This window comes from Ostrinia nubilalis, chromosome 28 (genome assembly GCF_963855985.1).
Source record: "Ostrinia nubilalis chromosome 28, ilOstNubi1.1, whole genome shotgun sequence".
NCBI classification, from domain to species: Eukaryota; Metazoa; Arthropoda; class Insecta; order Lepidoptera; family Crambidae; genus Ostrinia; species Ostrinia nubilalis.
In genome coordinates this window covers 6,822,625-6,838,641 of record NC_087115.1, presented here as the reverse complement: position 1 = coordinate 6,838,641, position 16,017 = coordinate 6,822,625, and the positions used below count along the sequence as shown (strand labels likewise).

At 40.0% G+C, this 16,017-nt stretch overlaps 1 protein-coding gene across 3 annotated transcripts in view; it reads left to right on the top strand.

Moving 5' to 3' along the window:
* The window catches only part of LOC135085272 (lysosomal alpha-mannosidase-like), a 37,717-nt gene that overhangs the window by 5,131 nt on the left and 16,569 nt on the right, over window positions 1-16,017 (top strand). The window contains exons 2-8 of one of the 3 annotated variants that reach the window (XM_063980025.1): window positions 2,878-2,971; window positions 4,740-4,842; window positions 5,393-5,474; window positions 10,101-10,286; window positions 10,797-11,002; window positions 11,635-11,771; window positions 15,647-15,780. In XM_063980025.1, coding sequence (XP_063836095.1) covers window positions 2,885-2,971; window positions 4,740-4,842; window positions 5,393-5,474; window positions 10,101-10,286; window positions 10,797-11,002; window positions 11,635-11,771; window positions 15,647-15,780 — 935 coding nt within the window. In that variant the 5' untranslated portion in view covers window positions 2,878-2,884. Of the gene's footprint in view, window positions 1-2,877; window positions 2,972-4,739; window positions 4,843-5,392; window positions 5,475-10,100; window positions 10,287-10,796; window positions 11,003-11,634; window positions 11,772-12,766; window positions 12,901-13,877; window positions 14,012-15,646; window positions 15,781-16,017 lie in introns of all 3 variants that reach the window. The other 2 variants (XM_063980027.1, XM_063980026.1) reach the window with 2 other exon arrangements.

The window sequence follows — 16,017 nt, the reverse complement described above, 5'->3', positions numbered from 1 at the left end:
ATACCTGGTGTTTTTTGTAAACAGTGCTGTTTTGTGTTCAGTTGAGCATAATAATATTCTGTTTTTGTGTCGTATACTTTTATGTACTGAGAATAAAGGAGGATTTCTTCAGACAAATAAACATACTTACCTCCTCAATGTAAATTGATGGGAGGGTTAGTAGATTTAAGATCTTTAGATTTTTTTGCTCTGTCATGATGTCATAATATGTATGTCAGCTGACACAAATTGTGTTAAGCGCTAAACCTATAGTGATATGTGTAAACGTATCTTTGAACTGTATCCTTTAGATTTTTAGAAGTCTGCAACCTAACGCCCTTTCCGCGTAGAATGTTTTCCGTCTAAGTTCAACCAACTGCGAGTGAGAATCCAAAAGTGCCAAAGAAAAAAAGTCCTATCTTTGATTCCAAATTGAAGTAGATAATGTTAAAGATTACTGAGGCACTTTGGTAGTCCACTTTTTTATAATAATGCTTTTAATGACCGATCTGTACGGCTAGCACGAAAAGCTTTCGAGTTCGAATCGTTTGCGTATTCGAATCCCCATCAAAAGATTTAGTACGAAAACTACAACAGCGCCCTTGTGAACGTGTCGTAAAGTGAACTTAGTATGAGAAACGGTTGCACGAATTTTGAGAATCAAAATTGTCACGTTATCGTTTAATTCTTTTTTTTAATAATAATAATTTTACTACGATGAAAGATGGACCATTGTCTACATAACAACGATTCGGCAATACAGTAGGTACCTTTTACAAATATTTCACGAACATAATAGTTTTCTTTAGAACAAATAGTTTTTAATAGTTAGGGGCTGGGATAGACCATTAGATTTTATCTATTTACTTATTATCTTCGCAGACCCTTTGGAAAGTACACTATACATAGAGACTTTACTTGAAAGCAGTTTTAAAAGCCCTCTGAAAAAAAAGGTACTCAATTTTTTTACGATAGGACCTTTTTAAAAAGAAATCCTTGAGCTCAGAGTTAGGAAAAGAAACAATAGTTTTATTGTTTTATTGTTAACTTCGCCTACGCATCAATATCAATATTTTAAAGACTATGTGAACCCTAGAAAAAGAGGCTGACAATAGTGACTGAGTTTCTTGCGCTGCTTCTCAGCACTGGCCCATTTATTGTCCCGAAGCAGTGGTAGGGTTAATACTGGGACGTGTAAAAGGGCTTTTTAAAAACCTACTTGCAAAAATAAAATGAGATTTATGAGTTTTAAATGTTTTTGACTGCACTTCGATTTTGAAGAGTTCTGAGAATTATTCTGTGCTATAATTAAGTAAATAACTTAATTTGTATTCTTTGTCTAGAACTATTACCACAGAATAACAATAAGTACTACGTACAGAAGTTTTACTTCGCGAAGGTATTTAAAAAAATGTATGCTCAATGTCATTAACAATATGGTGTAATTTAGGGTGTCTCAAGAGTCAAGCACCATTTTCTTGACAAACGTCAGTAATCGGCACTGTGCCGAAGCTATAGGGCTGACTTCGGTAAAATGATGTGACGTGAGGTGCCAAACTGCGGAAAATGGCGGAGGAAATACATGATTTAGCATGAATTATCATGAATAATATTAACTACTTATTTACCTCTCAGTGTCTTGAGGTAACTTAAAAAAGTACATTCTGTGTTTTTATTATTATTTAGGCAGTTAAATACTGCACAGTATTTATACACCATTTTCTTTATTTTCTTCCATCATACACAAGAATACGCGTGCGTGAGTCAATGTTCGCTCGTATGTGAGGCCTTGTCGAATAGTATCCTGTAGGTGGGCCATCGTGCGTGTTTTGTTTTCGATGTAAACTCGCGGAGATGAACAGGCCTGCTATTACTTATTCTGTGGTCTTGGCGTCCAATTTAGTAACTGGCTAAAGGCCACAGCACACATCATGCTACTTATAGCATCGGCAATTTAAGGACGTAGCATACTTATCAACCCGGAAAGGGGTCGTAACTTCGTAATCGTAACCGCATCAACTCGAGGCGGTCAGTATTCTTTGCAGGGTTCGAAAATATCCTTATGATATATATCCGATATATATCGGATATATATCTGATATTATGATATATATCCGATATATATCGGATATATATCATAAATATCGGATATATATCGGATATTTTCGAACCTAGGGTTCGAAAATATTCTTATGATATATATCAGATATATATCTGATAAATATCATAAATATCGGATATTTATGATATATATCCGATATATATCGGATATATATCATAAATATCGGATATTTTCGAACCCTGATTCTTTGTATGAAACACCATTAGTCAAAGTCAAAGTCAAAATTTCTTTATCTGTTTAGACTAATAAATAGTTCTTACAAATCATCATTTTGCTCTTAAGGAGCCTCTACATGTCTCATAATCTTTTTACCCTACCAGCGCTTCGAGACCAACATTTGGCAAGTGCTGAGAAGAAGCGCCGCAACAAACTCAGTCACCACTGTCTGCATTATGATACTGACACACACACTTATTCGCACAGTAGGTAATGTAAACGCCTCAACTTGCGATTGACAGCGCGCGAAAGGCGGCTTATGGTCATAGCATCATCATAGCAGACTTGTCAACTCGGAAAGGGAACACCGTATCGCTTTTCGCGAGCTGTCATCGCCTCTCGCGCGCTGTCAACCGCGAGGCGACGCGCGGCGTTTACGTTACGGTGGAGATAAGTGTGCGTTGCAGTATGGACTTTCATACAAAGAATACTTGCCTTGAGTTGATACGGTTACGATCCCTTTTGGGGTTGATAACGTCCTTAATTCTACAGTTTTTCTACACAACCAATGATATTATAAAACTAAATATCATTGTACACAACTATATTATCTTTTTCAGATCCAAAATGTGGAAGTTTCTCCTGGTTTTGTCGCTTGCCTGGGCAGCCGAGGCAGGGCCGACGGGCAGTGCAAAAGAGATCCCTGGATATGAGGTGAGTGAGTCCTCATCATCATCATCGTCATCATCAGGATGTTCTTCTTCTTATCGCGTCGACAACAAACCTACACAGTCTCAGCCCAAAACTCCGCTACAAGAGTGGCGTTGTTTGCATTAATCAAATCCTCCTGCGTGCAGTTGCTCGGGCACTCAGGGCACGACATCAGGATGTCCAGCAGTGGACTACCATAAACGGACTATTCCCACCTCTCGTTCCCACCGCTGCAACTCCCGTGTACCCAGGATCTACAGCTTGACCGCTCAACTCAACCAGTGAAGGTCAAAGTCCCTGGGGAAAGTGAAACTGTCATTGGACGCAACGAAATTAATCAGAAGAACAGGAGTTCGAAGTTAAGGTTCGACTTCCCTTCAGTGGACTGCCATAGGCTAAAATTATGATGATGATCAGGTCATTTAGTCACTGCAGGAGCACGACCCTCTCTAATTTACCAGAGGCAAATGAAGGATTTGGTCTGCACTCCCCACGCTGGCCAGACGGGTTGGGAAATGATGATGAATTTTCGCATTAAGTATCATACTTAGCCTCAGTAGCACCATCTTAACTTTAACCGTAACTATAACTATAACCGGTATTATTGTATAGAGTTTGACAGACTTGACGTTTGGTACAGTGAATGTATGATGGTGCAAACCCAGGGTTAGAAAATGCGATTTGACATAGAGCAAAGAGTATGTTCCCACAGAGACATCCCGTTTATAGCAGGAGCGAAAGGTCACTGATTGACTCACTCATCACGAAATCTCATAAACTACAAGTGATAGAAGTCTCAATTTTTTCATGGGGGTTCCTTTTAGAACGTAGCTTACTAAGGACGGATTATACGAGACTCCACCCCTAAGGGGGTAAAAAGAGATCCACGCGTACGAAGTCGCGGGCGGCCGCTAGTTTTTTGGTCGAGGAAAGCGTGGGGTGCGGGGAGTTTGATCCGAGCAATCCGAGCGGCATTATTGTAGCGTGCGTGTGCACTCATGGATCATTAGCGTGTACCGATAACACTCAAACGTTCGCGGAAGAATGGTGGGGCGCGTCTTCGTGGATGAAACGATCTATACTGGATAACGCAAAACTGTATCAAGTAGGAATGGAAAAGTATAGTTTAATATTTACGTATAGGTACTTGTATTTGTCAGAACTAAGGTCAAAAGTTATCTACAAGCAAAGATAAATGTATTATTATGTACTAAATAAAGAGAGTACATTCACTGGTAGAGATATTATACTAAATATAGGTATATTTAATAACGATAATGATATTTAGAACGTCTGTATGTCAATATCCTTGTTTCCAAGATATGGTTGATAACCACACTATAATCCGGGCTTTTTCAAGGCGAGAGTGAATAAGCACTTACAGGGCATGTACCATCCTAGACTGCATCTCATTTAACACCAGGTGCGATTGCGGTCAAATACGTGCATTCTGCATAAAAAAAGCTCTTGGCCTGCATTTGCAGCTCGTTCGTTTCAGCCAAATGACGTCCACTGCTGGACAAAGGCCTCCCCCAAGGTTTTCCACAGTGAACGGTCCTGCAGCTCACTTGATGGAAAGTGATGATCAGGCCGAAGGTGGAAGCGAGCATCATCGAAACGAACGATGCTTGCAAATCGAATGCACAGCGTTGAATAGAGCTCTGTGATTGGTTCGTGTGTCAACTGTCACCCTGTGCGTCCACGCTCACTGTGAGACCTTTTAGTAATGTTTGTGAGTACGGGCGTATATCTATTTAGTTGTATTTTTCAGAGCTGCACCCAGCCCAAAGACGGGTTGTTGAACGTACACATAGTACCGCATACGCACGATGACGTCGGCTGGCTCAAAACGGTGGACCAGTACTACTACGGCAGTGAGTATATTATTGTACTAATTTTCATTTCAACCAAATTACGTCCACTGCTGGACAAAGGTCTCCCCCAAGGATTTTTACAACGACCCGTCCTGCGCTGCCCGCATCCAGGTTTTTAACGCGACTTTCTCCAGATCGTCGGTACACCTAATGGGGGGCCTGCCCACGTTACGTCTTCTGGCCTGTGGTCGTCACTCGAGAACTTTTCTGCCCCAACGGCCACCATCTCTACGAACTAATAAGCCCCGCCCACTGCCACTTGATTTTAGCAATTCGGTCATTTTGGTTTTCCTGCGGATCTCCTCATTTCTGATTCGATCATGCAGGAAAACTCCGAGCATAGTTCGCGCTTTTAAAATTCAAGTTGTATTTATTGTGCGTGACTTCCCAAGGTGTCTGGATGCACAGTTTGGGAACCACTGACTTCGATGACACCAAAATGTATAAGTTAAATGGCTCACAAAATATTACTTACCTACCAGTATTCCTTACTATCTTCTTTCCTTTTTTTTTTTTAGTTTTTATTCAAAGGAAAATGCAATTATTTCAGGTCGCAATATGATCCAAAAGGCTGGAGTGCAGTACATCATAGATTCAGTCGTCAAAGAACTCTGGGAGGACCCGAAACGAAGGTACATATACAGTGTGAGTCACGTTAAAGTGTACATATGAAAATAGATGAAACTAGACCTATTTTTATCGACAAAAAAGAGGTCAAAAAATTTTTGAGATTTTTTTAAATTTTTTATAGAATTTTTTTTCTTCCAATTACTTATTGTAAAGAAAACGTAATAACTTTTAAACTAAGCGGTATATCCTGATAAAATAAAAACAGTAATAATGCTAAATAACAGGCAATACTAAAAAAATACATACAATACACAAAAAATGCCAACAAGTAATAAAAAATGATACTTTTTGAAAAAAATCTGCTTAAAAATTCGTGTTTTTTTGGTTATTTGATAAATTTCTCCAAAAAATGCCCCTATAACAGGTGGTTTTTATTGTTGTGTATTATTCTCTATCGTATTACCTTTGTAAAACCAAAAATTGCATGTCTCTATCCCTATCACAACATTTGCTATGATCGTTTGAACTAAGCCTCTCCGGGCGCGCCATTCAACGCTTCGTTAACAACGAAACTGAAAATGGCTCTAGATTTGTAATTTTGATAAAGACAAGTTAGATTTCAAGTAAAAACAAAAGATTTCGAAGTAAAATAAGCATTTTAGTTAAAATTAAAATTGTCCCTACCTGTAGAGGAGAATAATGTTGTGGTAGGCCTTTGTTCAAACTATCATAGCAAATGTTGTGATAGGGATAGAGACATGCAATTTTTGGTTTTACAAAGGTAATACGATAGAGAATAATACACAACAATAAAAACCACCTGTTATAGGGGCATTTTTTGGAGAAATTTATCAAATAACCAGAAAAACACGAATTTTTAAGCAGATTTTTTTCAAAAATTATCATTTTTTATTACTTGTTGGCATTTTTTGTGTATTGTATGTATTTTTTTAGTATCGCCTGTTATTTAGCATTATTACTGTTTTTATTTTATCAGGATATACTGCTTAGTTTAAAAGTTATTACGTTTTCTTTACAATAAGTAATTGGAAGAAAAAAAATTCTATAAAAAATTTAAAAAAAATCTCAAAAAATTTTTGGCCACTTTTTTGTCGATAAAAATAGGTCTAGTTTCATCTATTTTCATATGTACACTTTAACGTGACTCACACTGTATAATATAACCCACAAACTATCTCTCATCATCATCATTCGGCCACAGGACGTCTGCTGCTGAACATAGGCCTCCCCCAATGATTTCCAGATAGGCCGGTTGGTAGCGGCCTGCATCCAGCGCCTTCCTGCTACCTTTATGAAGTCTGTTCACCTTATGTACCGACAAACTGTTTGTGAAATATTTTTTCCAATTATAAAGGTATGCGAATATTAGGCCTCCCTAACGTCTGGCTAGCGTGGAATTTGTGGACATTTTTAATAAAATAAAATAAAAATAAAGTAAAATAGTTTATTCAGTACATAGGCATTTTCCAGGGTACTTATACACGTCCCAAATATAGCTTGCCCTACCACCACTTCGGGACAACATATGGGCTGGTGCTAAGAAGAAGTGGCGGAAGAAACCGTTTTCACCATCAATCCTTAATTTTTAAGTTATCCTATGTAAACATAATTCCTGTTATTTGTTACCATAGGGGTTACTAAAAAATTAGGGATTTTTGGTGAAAACGGGCATCAGTCACCTTAATTCATATTTTATACATTATAATATGTAACTAAAGTACGGCCAACTAGCAGCGATACAAAAGGTCGATACGACTGTCGAGTTGACAATATATTCTGTCTCTTCCCATCTTGTGTTATGTCGTAATGTCTCGTTCTCCCGCCAAAATATGTCAAAGTCAGACGGGTTCACCCGTGACATTGGGTTTGTTTACATTTGGTATCGCTTCTCGTTGGCCGTAGTTTATACATTGAAACCATAGTCGGCCGTTTGGTGTAGTGGTTCAGAGCGGATTACTATGCCGAGAGGTCCCGGGTTCGATTCCCGGCCGGGCAGAAATTGAAATGATGAATTTTAATTTCTGTGACGGGTCTGGGTGTTACTATGTATAATATGTATGTATTTAAAAAAAAAAAGTATATAAGTAGTATATCCGTTAAGCTAGCACCAGTGGCGGACTAAGAGTATCCGAGGCCTTGCACAGAGCCTGTGTAGGCCCTCTATTGCTTAAATGGAAATGGAAGGAATGGAATGGAAGGTATAAAGTATAAAATGAAAGTTCATCAAAATAGAAAGTGTGGTAGGTAAAATGTAAAACTTAAAACATTATTTTCCTTGCCTTAATCAGAGCTAACTCCGAGATTACATCGTCGAAATTTATCCGACGAAGTATGTCTGCCTCAATACACATTAATGCTAAATAATTAAGCTTGTCTGGACGGATTTTTCTTTGCGGGTTTTTTAACCTTTTTAGTTGTGAGAAGGATCGTTCAGCAAAGCAGTTAGTAATCATTAAGCTGTGAAAGATTCTAAACGCAACCACAATGATATTAGTCCTACACTAGCACACTTCTTTTGTTTCTCTTCTTTTTTCACATCGCATGTTTATTTTAATATACATTTATAAATATATACACATACAGGGTGTCCCGTAATGCAACGTCAAGCCGGAACTGGGTGTTGAGGCAAGTTGTGCTGGTTATCAAAAAAAAAATCTATGTGTCATTTTGTCAAAATAATAGGCATTTAAAAAAAAAAAAAAAAAAAATCTACTCCCGGTGACGGTCTTTTTACTCGTGTTGCCACAAATCTTCACTTTTTCTAATTTTTTTTTATGTAACCCTGAATAATGCTTCTGTTTGGAATTTATTGTACCCTTAAGACTCCGCCTTTATCCGAAACTATCCGTAACTTTTGAATCAGTTTCGGTTACGGTTATGAATATTTTTTTATTTCGGATATCCGATAGTATCGGTTACAGTTACGGATATCCATAACATCCCTGCTTGGTAAGATGGCCCTCTCCTTTCCGCTCATACCTTTTAAAATGGCTTCTCCACCTCACTTAAGCCAGAAACTTGAATTTTGGGCACATTAGAATAATAATATTTAACCAAGGTAGACAAAGTTAAAAACGGGATTATTTCCAAAAAAACAAAAATTGTCGACAATTACAGCAAGAATTTACCAAGTGTTATACCATTTTGGAATCCTTACTAAATGCGCCAAATTATGACTTCACTTTCCATACTCGCGTAGTACAATTTTTTTTCAGTACAGTCAGTTTAAACTAGGCAAAATTTTTTTTGGGAATAATGTATTTTTTTTATCCAAGCTGGAGCAGCTGGTTTCGTAATTTTGATAACAATTTAGAGAAGCATTATTCAGGGTTACTTAACAAAAAAAAATTTTGGAAAAAGTGAAGATTTGTGGCAATACGAGTAAAAAGACCGTCACCGGGAGTAGATTTTCTTGTTTTTTTTAATGCCTATTACTTTGACAAAATGCCACAGATTGTTTTTTATATTTTTCTGATAACCAGCATAACTTGCCTCAACACCCAGTTACGGCTTGACGTTGCATTACGGGACACCCTGTGTACACAATTAGGTATTATTATTTTAATACGGGTATTATTTTATTATGTAGCATCTTTAACCGCTTGAGTCCCAGACGGCATTAATTAATTTCATAACAATTGATTATTTTATCTATTGTGTCTAGATTCGCGGGCCTTGAAGGATTAATTTACTATAATTATGTTTATTTAACAAATGTTTGCACATAATTATTATTGTTATATATTTATACTAGCTTTTGCCCGCGGTTTCACCCGCGTGAAATTTAGTATGTCACAGATCGTCATAAATTATAGCCTATATGTTAATCTGGGTTATACCTAAACAGTAATACTGTAAAGTTTCAACAAAATCCGTTCAGTAGTTTTTGCGTGAAAGAGTAACAAACGTCCAGACATCCAAACATCCAGACATCATGACATCCAAACTTTCGCGTTTATAATATTATCTAGTAGGATTTAAACGGCCTTGTTGATATGCAGTTTAGGTTAGTGTCCGTGACTTCCACTCGGCATAGGGCCCACTGAAAACCAGCGTCGTGGCCTTCCCCACCGTGGGCCACGGCATATGCTGAGTGGAGTCCCATTGCGATGGGCATCGCTGTTGCGACAGGATAGCACTGCTCAGTTCACTTTTTATTTCCTTGTAATATTTATGTGCCATTTCTGTCTTTTTCTCTGTCATGTATGTGATGTTCATCGTAATAAATTTTTCTTTCTTTCTTTCTTTCTTTAAACGCCACTTGTATATTTGGGAAAACGCGCTTTACTTTATCTACACTATAATATATAAAGAGGAAAACTTTGTTTGTTTGGTTGTAATGAATAGGCTCAAAAACTACTGGGCCGTTTTTAAAAATTCTTTCACCATTTGAAAGCTACATTACTTACGAGTAACATAGGCTAAATCTCTATAAAATGTAGGTATGAAATGAAACGCCTCCGTCTCTGCTCGCGCGCCAGCTGAGGATGGAGGCCCCTGGAGAACAGGGGCCCCAAGCACGTGCTTGTAGTGCTTATACGTTAATCCGCCACTGGCTAGCACCCATAACACAAGCATTAAGTTGCTTACTTTGGGGCTAGCTGGCGCTGTGTGAAATTGTCCAAAGATTTATTTATTTATTAATTTATTTATAATTATCTCTTCAGGTTCATTTACGTAGAAACTGCCTTCTTCTGGAAGTGGTGGAACCTCCAACCGGATTCCATCAAGTCGAAAGTCCACACCTTGGTCACTGAAGGCCGCCTGCAGTTTGTCGGAGGTGCGTGGAGTATGAACGACGAAGCGACTACGTACTACCAGAGCATTATCGACCAGTTCACTTGGGGTCTCAGGTGAGATTGCAATAAAAATTAGGTTTAGATGATGCGTATCTGGATGATATGCTAATGCAGTATTCAGACAATGACATTCTAATAAATGTCATTGTCAAAAGGCATTATCACCTTTTGTTGTAATATTATTGCCTTATTAAGATTTTCTTTTATGATTATCACTGTCTTTAATATGACTTTGTAATCAAACATGCATTGACTCAAATCACTAGCAACATAGATAGTTTGGTGTCAGTCAATGAGTCAATCTTATTCCGCCTAAAGAACAAAGCACACTTATCAATCCGAAAATGTATCGTAACCGTATCAACTCGAGGCGGTTAGTATTAGTATTCCTTCTATGAAACTCCGTACTGCAACGCACACGTATCTGAACCGTAACGTAAACGCCTCACCTCGCGGTTGACATCGTGAAAAGGTGATACGGTGTTAATCCCTTTCCAGGTTAACAAGTGTGCTATGATCTTTATTTGTTGTCAAAATGTCAATACCTTCTTTTACCACTTACAGCAAACTGCGAGACACGTTCGGCGCATACGGTCGCCCACGCGTGGGCTGGCAAATCGACCCATTCGGCCATTCGCGCGAATTCGCGTCGTTGCTCGCTGCTATGGGCTATGATGGTTTATTCCTGGGAAGAATAGACTACCAGGACAAAAGGACCCGGCAAGATCTCAACACCATGGAGATGGTTTGGAGGGGAGACGACAGCTTGGGTGAGTTCATCATCATCATCATCATCATCATCATCATTTCAGCCACAGGACGTCCACTGCTGGACAAAGGCCTCCCCCAAGGTTTTCCACAATGAACGGTCCTGCGCCGCCCGCATCCAGGCTCTTCGCGCGACCTTTACCAAATCGTCGGTCCACCTAGTGGGAGGCCTGCCCACATTGCGTCTTCCGGCTCGTGGTCGCCACCAGAGAACTTTTCTGCCCCAGTGGCCATCAGCTCTACGAGCTATGTTTTTTTTTATCCACAACGAGGAAGCTCTTGGCTTGTATCTTACCTGATGGTAGGTAAGTGAAGATCAGGCCGAAGGTGGAAGCGAGCTTCACCCGGAATCCTCAACCACGGAGGAACTGGCTATCTTACCTCTAACTGCCGGAACACAACAATGCTGTTAACATTATTGTTATGGCGACAGACTTAGGTAAGATGGTGGTAGCGCTAGCCAGGCGGACTTAGAACAAGCCCTACCACCAACCAAACCGAACAGAAAAATCTTCCCCCACTGGGAATCGAACCCGGGACCTCTGCGTCTGAAGCAGGTGGTCTTATCACGACCACAGAGGCGGTTAGTGTCTCGTAGAAAGTCCTCTATTAAAACCAGACTGTCTTCTTCCAGGTAAATCCTCGGACATTTTTACGGGAGTTCTGTACAATACGTACTCGCCACCGCCCGGGTTCTGTTTCGACGTGCTGTGCGCGGACGAGCCTATTATAGACGACCCCAGCTCCCCTGACTACAATGTGGACAGACGGGTGAGTTGTCAAATCAAATCAAATATATTTATTGTGGAACATTGGTACCTAACTATGAACCTAGGCGCAGACCATCCATTTTTCGTCGGCCGATAGTTTAGTCGGGCAGTTGATCAGTATGGGCATGTATGGGAGTGCGCACATTACACCGATTTGATTTGGCCGATTCTTTATACAATATAAAATCGGGCACAACTATCGGCCAACTAAAAATCGGTGGTCTGCGCCTAGTCTAAAAATGACAGGTGTTAAGCATAATAAAATTATAATGTGAGACTAGGGCAGTGGTTCTCAATCTTTTTTAATTGAGCCCCCACATAAAAAGTGAAAAGCGCCTATTCAAAAAATACCTCATTAAACTTTTTAGTTTGCAAAATAAATTAAAGCAATTTAAAAAGTAAAAGGTGTCTATTTGTAATTTTTTATAAGTTTTCTAATTAAGGTTTTTAGATTGCAAAATTAATTGAATTTGAAATAAAATATTTTTACGTGATTGAGTAACAACCAGTTAATTGGAAAGGAAATAAATAATACCTTTTTTACCAGTATTCCAGTGGATGTCGTAAGTGGTTATTCGACACAAATACGCGAACATCAGAGGACTTAGTATGAGTACATCAAATAAATGTCGTCACTAGTGAGCGCGTTTAAAAAATCTATGAAGATTTTAGTTCTTGAAAGTATCCGCTAGGGTCGCTGTACAATCCGTCATACATTTATTGTCATTTTTTATGCGCTCACTAGTAAACTCACACTAGCTCTCAGGTCTCCCCAACCCGCTTGGCCAACATAATATCATTATCTTCCATAGTTCCTTTTGCACTTGTAAATTAGAGGAGACCGGGGTGGCAAATAAGCCCAAGGACGGGGCAATCAGGTTTTTTGGCTAAACCAGTTTTTTTTACTATTTGAGAGTAAATAACATAAGAGGATCGGGATGTAGGGGCTTAGAATGTCCAGGAGTGGAAACTAAATGACCTGATGATTATTTCAAGGTGAACGATTTTCTGGACATAACAAAGCATATGTCCGAGTCATATTCCACTAATAACTTACTGGTGACCATGGGGGAGGACTTCCACTATCAGGACGCTGCGATGTGGTACAAAAACCTGGACAAACTCATCGAGTAAGTCTGCATGGCATTGTCTAGATCGTTTCATCCACTCTGACGCGCCCCACCATTCTCCGCGAATGTTTGAGTGTGATCGGTACACGCTAATGCTCCATGAGTGCACACGCACACTACAGTAATGCCTTACGGCTTGCTCGGACCACACTCCCCGCACCCCGCGCGACCGGGACCAAACATTGCGCGCGGCCGAGTGGATGAAACAATTTAATAAATAGATCTAGCGCTAATTCAGTCAGTGCCTGAGGTATGGCAGCGGCATGGGTGACATTGACGTATTATGACGTGACAGAGCATACAAATCTGAAGTCTCACTGACATTTGACATAACAACGTCATTGTCATACGAGTTATTAACAATTTGTGGTTTAATACTGCATGGGTATACCTTGGACATAATTTAAATAGGGTTTTCATCATTATACTCATACAACTCATCTATCTAATTTACCAGAGGCAATGAAAGATTTGTTCTACACTCCCCACACTGGCCAGACGGGTTGGGGAGGCCTGATGTTCGCATTTGTCCCTTAGTCGCCTCTTACAATCAACCCCGGATCTGAATTATTCGAACCGGGGCAAAACCTTGATAGTGGCGTCCCCCCTAGATCCGGGGCTATTTACAACATCCACCAGAAGAGTGGGCCCTATTCGACTCTACTAGAACCACACGGCTAGCCAAATAATTACAAAATTTCATCTATTCTTTCTATAAAAATCATCATCATCATCATCAACAGCCCTTTACAGTCCACTGCTGGACTATGAACCTCCTCCACTATAGTGGAGGGTTTTGCCATAATCTCCATTTGCTCTGCTGCCCGTTCTCTGTTTGATGTGTAGTCCCTAAGTCGCCTCTTACGACACCCGCGGGAAGAGTAGGGGTTGGTGACAAATGTATTCTACTCTGCCGTCATCACACGGCTTATTCTATAAAATAGCGAAATATATTTATTTGTTCTTTCTACAAATAGCTGCAAGAGTTTTTCGGCCGAGCGTTCGCTATGGCCAAGGTCTACAGAACTAATAATGTGCTGGTGACCATGGGGGATGACTTCAACTACCAAGATGCCGGAATGTGGTTCAGGAATCTAGATAAATTGATACTGTGAGTTGTACAAGGTGTAGATGTCTGAAAGAAGTTGATGTATTAAGGATCTGTCACATTGGATGCGTTCTAGGCAAGTGGCAAAACGTCACAGTTTATCTTTTTAAGGATAGTAGTACTAAATTACGGTCGCCGAGCACATATAATTTCGTCCAATGACCCTGAGCTACCCATCCTTATCGCTCGCGCGTAATTATATTGCTGTCGCGCTCGCACACTCACTGCGGGCGCCCGTCGCACAGTCGCGACAGCAATATAATTACGCGCGAGCGATAAATATGGGTAGCTTGGGGTCATTGGACAAAATTCTACGTGCTCGTAAACCGGGCTTTAGACCTACTGCAGTCTGCGGTCAGCATAAAGAACTTTCCTCTTCCAACATGCGTCATTTTTTTTGTCTTTAGCTTGTTGCATCCAGCTTTTGCTTGGCTCATTTTGTCACTGTGCATGTTTTTGTTTTCGATTCGATATCATTTCGAGGTTTTCATACCAACTGTCGGTACACTGGTTGAGTTATTGGCGGTCAAGCTGTAGATCCTGGCTACACAGGAGTTGCAGCGGTGGGAACGAGAGGTGGGGATTGTCCCGTAACTGTCGGTAGATTTGTTTAGGAAACAGTAATGTGGGCCAGTGGCGAAGCAGCGTAAAAAAACTTACGCCCGTATTCGCAAACGATACATGCTTAAGAGAAGCAACAAATCGAACGCACAGCGTTGAATAGAACTCCGTGATTGGTTCGTGTGTCACCCTGTGCGTCCACGCGCACTGTGAGACCTTATAGTCATGTTTGTGAATACGGGAGTTTGTCACTGTTGTAGGCATCATTGTCAAATGTTTGGACCTATTTTTTGTTTTTCTTTTCATCTTGAATCTTTTACCTTCTTTTCTTTATCTATAAAGTACAAACAAATTGCAAAGATTTTGTCACTCAATCACGTAAGATTATATTTTTACTTAATTAAAATACAGGATAAAAAATATAGTACGCCGAACGCTATTTTGACAAATATTTTTCTGTGAACAATACTTTAAGACATAACATTGAACATTCCCACTTAAAGGGCCCAGATCACAGAAACTAAAGGGAGATGTGACAAGGGAGCGAGGGCAGTGTCGCAGCAATATGCCCAAAAACAGAACACATTGCTCGTGAAAGCAATGATGACAGCAGCGACGTCATAATGTAAACAGTTTACATTGCTTGCGCAGTACTAAAGATTATTCAAACGTTGAGTACTGATACCGCGGTGGATAATGAGCACATACCTATTTTGATTACTTTGTGTGTGTGAATTTCTAATGCGACACTGAGTTTCGAACTCAGCGCATTGGTTGGCATCTTTCTATCTCCATGGCCCGACTAAAGCCTGGTCCGTGAGCACGTAGAATTTTGTCCAATGACCCCAAGCTACCCATCCTTACCGCTCGCGCGTAATTATGTTGCTGTCGCGCTCGCACACTCACTGCGGGCGCCCGTCGCACAGTCGCGACAGCAATATAATTACGCGCGAGCGATAAGGATGGGTAGCTTGGGGTCATTGGACAAAATTCTACGTGCTTGAAGACCAGACTATAGACTGAAAACCCCTAACCTAAAAAAATCCACTGATTCTCAAACTACACCATGCCCCTCAGGTTGAAGACTTCATAGCGTACGTTCGAAACCAAAGTGAAGTGTACCGAACCAATAACGTGATTGTGACTATGGGGGGCGACTTCACGTACCAGCAAGCCGGCATGTGGTATGAAAACCTCGACAAGCTTATACAGTGAGTTTCTCAAACTTTTTGGGCTTTTTGGGGGCAACAGTTTATTTTACAAGTCTAGCTCATAAATTTAAATTCAGTCAGTGCGGCACGGGAGGGTGGTGTTGTTATAATAATCTACAGGGTGTCCCAGAATGGGTGAATCAAACTGCTAGGGGAGTTAGCTCTACTAATGTACTATACTATCCCTAAAAAATATCCCAACTAATATTATAAATGCGAAAGTAACTCTGTCTGTCT